Source organism: Spodoptera frugiperda, chromosome 24, assembly GCF_023101765.2.
Source record: "Spodoptera frugiperda isolate SF20-4 chromosome 24, AGI-APGP_CSIRO_Sfru_2.0, whole genome shotgun sequence".
Lineage (NCBI taxonomy): Eukaryota > Metazoa > Arthropoda > Insecta > Lepidoptera > Noctuidae > Spodoptera > Spodoptera frugiperda.
Genome location: NC_064235.1, coordinates 3,518,288 through 3,524,287, shown reverse-complemented (window position 1 = coordinate 3,524,287; position 6,000 = coordinate 3,518,288). Strand labels below are relative to the sequence as shown.

At 33.9% G+C, this 6,000-nt stretch overlaps 1 protein-coding gene across 1 annotated transcript in view; it reads right to left on the bottom strand.

Moving 5' to 3' along the window:
* The window catches only part of LOC118278506 (eukaryotic peptide chain release factor subunit 1), a 51,970-nt gene continuing 45,970 nt past the window's right edge, over positions 1–6,000 (bottom strand). The window contains exon 9 of the mRNA XM_035597726.2: positions 1–884. Within this exon, the coding sequence (XP_035453619.1) occupies positions 799–884 (86 nt within the window). The 3' untranslated portion in view covers positions 1–798. The remainder of the gene's footprint in view (positions 885–6,000) is intronic.

The following is a 6,000-nucleotide window of genomic DNA, read 5'->3' as shown; positions in this document are numbered from 1 at the left end:
ACACGCAACGGGTTAAGAGTCATACACGATCTAACTTTAAACGCCAAAGGGGTCACCAGTGACCGACGTTAGCGGAGGATTTACCTTCAACAGTTTTCTATTGGCAGTCAAAGACTTAAACAGATAAAACCACTGGCATAAAGACAGACCAACAGTTCTTAACGCATTCGGCAACAGACAACAGTCATATATATATATAAAATATTGCAAACTGTCAGTCTTTCAGTATAAAATGGTGGCACACTGTCACTTAACTATATACGTACTATTTTCCATAAGGGATAGACCCATAGACTGGAATAAAGTCTATGGTAAAAAAACATCTGTCTTAAACCTATTACTGAGAATTTGTCCTAAACGGGTAATGGACTGTTGTCCTCAGCAGTCGTACCTTAGACTATTAGGCTAAAAATAAATGATTTAATAATATAAAACTATTACTAACAACATTCATTACAAAGAAAATACAATGAAAAGAACTTATAGTAAACGAACGATGTTGGCTACCCCAAATGGAGAAATAGTTGTAAAGATATTGTCCAGTCAACTAGTTAGGTTGACTATCGAAATTGGGACTTTGGAGGCTGTTGCACCAGGCATTATAACCAGACTCTTTAATCATAGAGATAAAAGTTCCCGAAATACAAAATAATACATTGCTCAACCTAGCTGTATTGACAACAAATTACTTTAAATAGAATGACAGTTTACCACCACATTGTAAGTTAAGGCACACATCATACGCAAGCGAGCCGTGCGACACGGCACACAGTTGCGACTGACGCGACAATCGCGCGATTAATAGTCGTCGATGTCGTACAGGTTGTCGATCTCCTCGTCGTCGAGCTGCATAGACTGGAAGTCAACTTTGTAGCGTAGGAGACCTGCGGACAAGAATATTGCATTATTAAAATTGAGAATTTCAAATAAATTGTCTTTAAAATAAATGTGTTTTTTTACTATAAATCATCCATGTATCGACTGCTTTGTTCATCCAGTGGTCGCACGGTTAAATATCCGCACTCAGAGAGATTTAATGATTACTTAAACAATTTCTTAGTATAGATTTTGTGTTGAAAACAATTGCTAAGGAATGGATTAAGTAACCATTAAATGACTCTGAGTGTGGCGATTAAAGTGTAATGTGACGTCTTTAAATATCCGAATTAAATTAAAAAATGACAGACATTAAATGACCTTTTCGTACACTTAAAGGCATCATCATTACACATCATCACATCACATATTTGGAGTAGCAAGCAAAGGTAATTCAAACTTCATATAGTCATATTAATGAGAAATTTTCGAAAAACCGAAATGCCCCAAAAATATTTTGTTTTGGACTGGGATTTCAAACCGGAGCCTCTTGCTCAACGTAGCACTTGTGACCACTCGATCAAACGAAGCGAATAACATCTTATTTTCTACAAAACAAAATACACACGAACAATTCGCAAGAAAACAGCATCACTACAAAAGTAAATCATAAAAAATGCATGCATAGAATTAATATGGAAATCAATATGATCTCAAAATAACATAGCATGCTTAACAACTAATAAGTACATAATTTCAAAACAAATAACAATGATATCCCTAAACAGAGATGTCATAGTGACCAGGAGGTTTAAGACGCCTGCTCCTCATGCATAAGAAACAACTAGCAACGGCAAGTACCAATAGGACATTTTCCAATTTATATGTACATTCTAAAATTACTACTGACAAGCTGTGAAGAAAAACATCGTGAGGAAACCAGTTTGAAATCGCCAAGCCGCATTGAGCAAGCGTGGTGATTAATCCTCAAACCTTTCTCCGTGCGAGAAGAGGCCTTTGGTCAGCAGTAGCCACTTATAGGCTGTATGTATGTAACATAGGGCTAGGAGAAAGGCAATATACATATATACTACACAATTCCATGCTCATATTTAGTTTTACTCATCACTCGTATAAAATATCACACAAAACATTGCATAAGAGTTAAATATTACCTCACATCCATTCCAGTTTCGCTAGCATGTGTTAGTAGAAAAATAAAAACATACTTTAGATTACATATCAATAAAAATAAACATTAAAATAAATCATTTTGTGTAGATGGTTATTGATGAATATTGGTTTCCTAGCGCAAAAACTGCAAAGCAGATTTAGAAAAATCGAGCATAAAATGAAAATTTTCTTGATTTATCATATTTACTAACCAAAAATCGATAGACTATACAATGTGATAGGGGCGAAACTTCTAACCCGTTAAGGCTGAGTTCTACACCTAATTTTATCGACAAAAGTCGGGGGTCGAAGTGGTCGAATCCCCTCCCCTAAAAGTTATGGCTATTTTAATATTTTATTTACTTTTTTTAATATCAAAGGTTGTATGCGTCGTAGAAACAAAAAAAAAACGACTAACGGTACCTAATAACCTTGGCTAACTAATTCATTACTTTTTTCATATGTTTGATAATGTTTTGGTGAGAAAAAAAATCATTTGTGAATTATTTTTACCGAAAAAATCACTATTTTTCAATATTTTCAATTAGGGGTTCAACCCCCCATATTATTTTTTTTGTCGATAAAATTAGATGTAGTACTCAGCCTTAACGGGTTAGAAGTCCCACGCCTATCACATTGTATAGGGTGATTGATAATTCGTGAAGGATATTTAAACACGTGATTGTACTCATGATTACTGACAACTTTCCTAAAAAAACTTTTTTGTGTATAGTTTTATTTTTATCACAATAACAAAACAAAATTTCATTAGCTCGCGGGCGCCTCTCTGCTAACAGCTGATCATGGGAAAGAATGCATGCGCGAAATTTTGTCATTGTAATAAAAATAAAACTAACAAGCATACAAGAAAAGTTTCTTTAGGAAAGTTGTTTGTAATCATGAGTACAAACACGTGTTTAAATATAGTTCACGAATTACCAGTCACCCTACACAACATTCCACATCGATCTTGGATCAAGTTTAGATTAATTTCCTTTTAATGGTTGCCTAATTCAATGACAAGAATGATGTAAAATTTTTGCATTCTCAAATCACTCACTTACATGTGTGTTTAATTCGCTGTAGATTTTGGTATTTTGTAGTAAAATAGGGGTTGAAAAAAGACTAAAAATAAATAACAAATCGTATACCATTGCAAACTCTTTTATATATATAAGAAAAGCATACAATCCAACTTGTTTACCTTAAATTTTAACACGCTCTTAACTAACAAAATTCCATCGTTTCTTTTCCATAATTAATTAATAATAATAATAAAATCTTATTGCACTAATATTTTGTTCATTTTCCGCTTATTAACAATTAATAAAACAAAATAAAACTATTCAAATCGAACCGGGCTGATTGGCTAAAAAAACAATATGACATATTTTCGTTGAATGTTAATTTTAAACCCACAATTTTCCACAAGCCGATTTTATCTTGGTCCTCCAATGGAAGTATAAAGAGTGTCATCTTGCAATTAATTTTTCAAACAATCTGTTTCTTAAACTTTATAAAAAATTACCAACTTTTCCTTAACAACACCGCACACAATATGCTTCTCTATATACGGGGCTATATTCGATATATATACGGGCGTTTATAAAAATTGTCCAGAAATAATCGTAGGGCTTACATTATAACTTTCGTGAGACATACTAAATTAATTATTATATTTTTCGGCTTACTCACGTAACTGTTTGACGAGGAACTCGACTAGTTTTAAGCCATGCCAGAGGCTTATATTCATGAGCAGCATTCCGAGACGCACGACGCGGCTATTGTCTCACTGTCACTCCCTAATATGAGCCTCTAGTATGGTTCGAAACTAGTCGAGAGGCTCATATTCATGAGCAGCATTCCGCGACACACGACGCGCTTGTTGTCGCTCCTAATATAAGCCTCTAGCATGGCTTAAAACTAGTCAAGTTCCTCGTCAAACAGTTACGTGAGTAAACCAAAAAACCTAACAACAAATCATAGGACTAATAAAATGTATAAATATTTTTTAATTTTTTTAACTTTTAGAGGGGTATTTTTGTGTAAAAAACTTTGTATATAAACGTATTAGATCCTACGACTAATATTAGATAGCTAATCAAGTTCTGCTGGCTGTATTACCTAACTAACTAAATGAATGGTACAGTCGCCAGGTTTTTGACAAATGTACTGAATAAAGGTGCTTGGAAGTTCAGTACATTTGCCAGTTTATAAGACACTTTTTACATGGAAACAATAGGGTTTAGTTACAAGTATTGTGTAAAAGAAATGACTGAAATCTTTGGGATAGATAAATAGAATGATACTTTTCCTGAAAGGCCGTCTCATGGCCAATTAAAATATTTTTTAGTCATTTTAATAAAGAACATAATTAATAGGGTAGTTCCCTAGTTCCGACTAGTCAAATTGAATACTTTTTTCGAAACGTCAAAACCTATATTTTCTATGAATTTTGTATGGGATAGTACGTCTTGACGTCATCAGATTTATACGTGAAATAGTGTATGATTATTTTTGAATATTTTATTGTATTTAAAAGTCCGAAATAGTTTATTTTTGACTGAGGAAACTACCCAAATTATTATGTTTCAAGACGCTCAGAAGAAAATATTGATTTGATTGATTGAAAATAGGTTCAAATATGACAATTCTGTTATAGATACCCTGGCAACATGTAACTTTCATTTTAAAACTGGTCTCGCACTAGCTTACGCAATAATATTCCTTATATCCAACGCCTTAAAGTATCTAATCCTATATAAACGTTATGCATACAGGGATTCGTTTAAAACAATATTAATTTTTAATATAAATAATGGCTAGCGATTAATTCTTTAATAAAGAAATAGATACTATCTGCCGAACTCAAAGACATTTAATGTTTACTTATTTTTAAGGGGGTAAATCATTCAATGACTTCTCCCGCCTTGGGTGAGGCGAGAGGGAGTGTCAGACTCTTATTGACTAAAAACCACCCCGTTCCTACTCCTGCTTTTCGAGCCGGAGCCACGGTAAACCCGCTAGGTAGTCCGCAGCTGCGGATTTAATGTTTACTTAAACTATTCCTTAGTAACGATTTTGTTCTGAAAACAATTACTAAGGACTGGCTTCAGTTGGTCACTGGTGATCGACGCTTAGCGGAGGATTTGCCTTCAACAGTTAATGCTTTAAGTAACCATTAAATGCCTCTGAGTTAGGCAGTGAGACAAGGTAGAAAATACCATATTTAATTTTGTTCCCTAATCCAAACACTTTTCTTCTCAAAAATTACAAAATATAATGTGACTTTTCAGTTATGTTTTAAGTCCCATGTAATAAACTAATAAGGGGGTGAGGTTATTGCTAAAAAAAGACCAGAGGGCCTATAGTTGGGTCATTACAAACGTGCGAACTGTTATAAGTAATTTTTATCAGATCTCTCGCTCACACTTATGCAAGTTGTGCGAGATAGTCATATTCTTTTCATGTATCAGTTCGCACGTTTGAATTGGCTTAACTAAAATTGTATGAGTTTGTTTTTTTTTTTAATAGAATAGGGGGCAAACGAGCATACGTGTCACCTGATGGTAAGCGATCAGCGCCGCCTATGGACACCCGTTTAATGAGATCGACATGTTACCGCGTTTAGCCTTCTGATTGGTTGGTTCATTGGAGTTGGCCAATCAGAGCGCCCAACGCGGTAACGTTTCGATAAAACAAACTCATACTGAGCCCTCGGCGTAATCGGACTTTTTTCATAAGTCTCTATCAAAGATTTATTCAATCATTTCCTCATTTACTACCACAAAATCATGATTAAAAGTGTTAAGTAAAATTCAACTCAAAACCACATACATAAAGAATCCCTTTTTGCATAATTTATTATATACTTTTTTTTATATAAACTTTTCTTTAGTGTCAGTTTCGAGTTCTATATAAATTTTCTATACATATACTATGTCAAGCATTTCTTTCAAGTATATTACCTATATACTATTATAGCGCGCTGTTATTATATTATGTACTAAA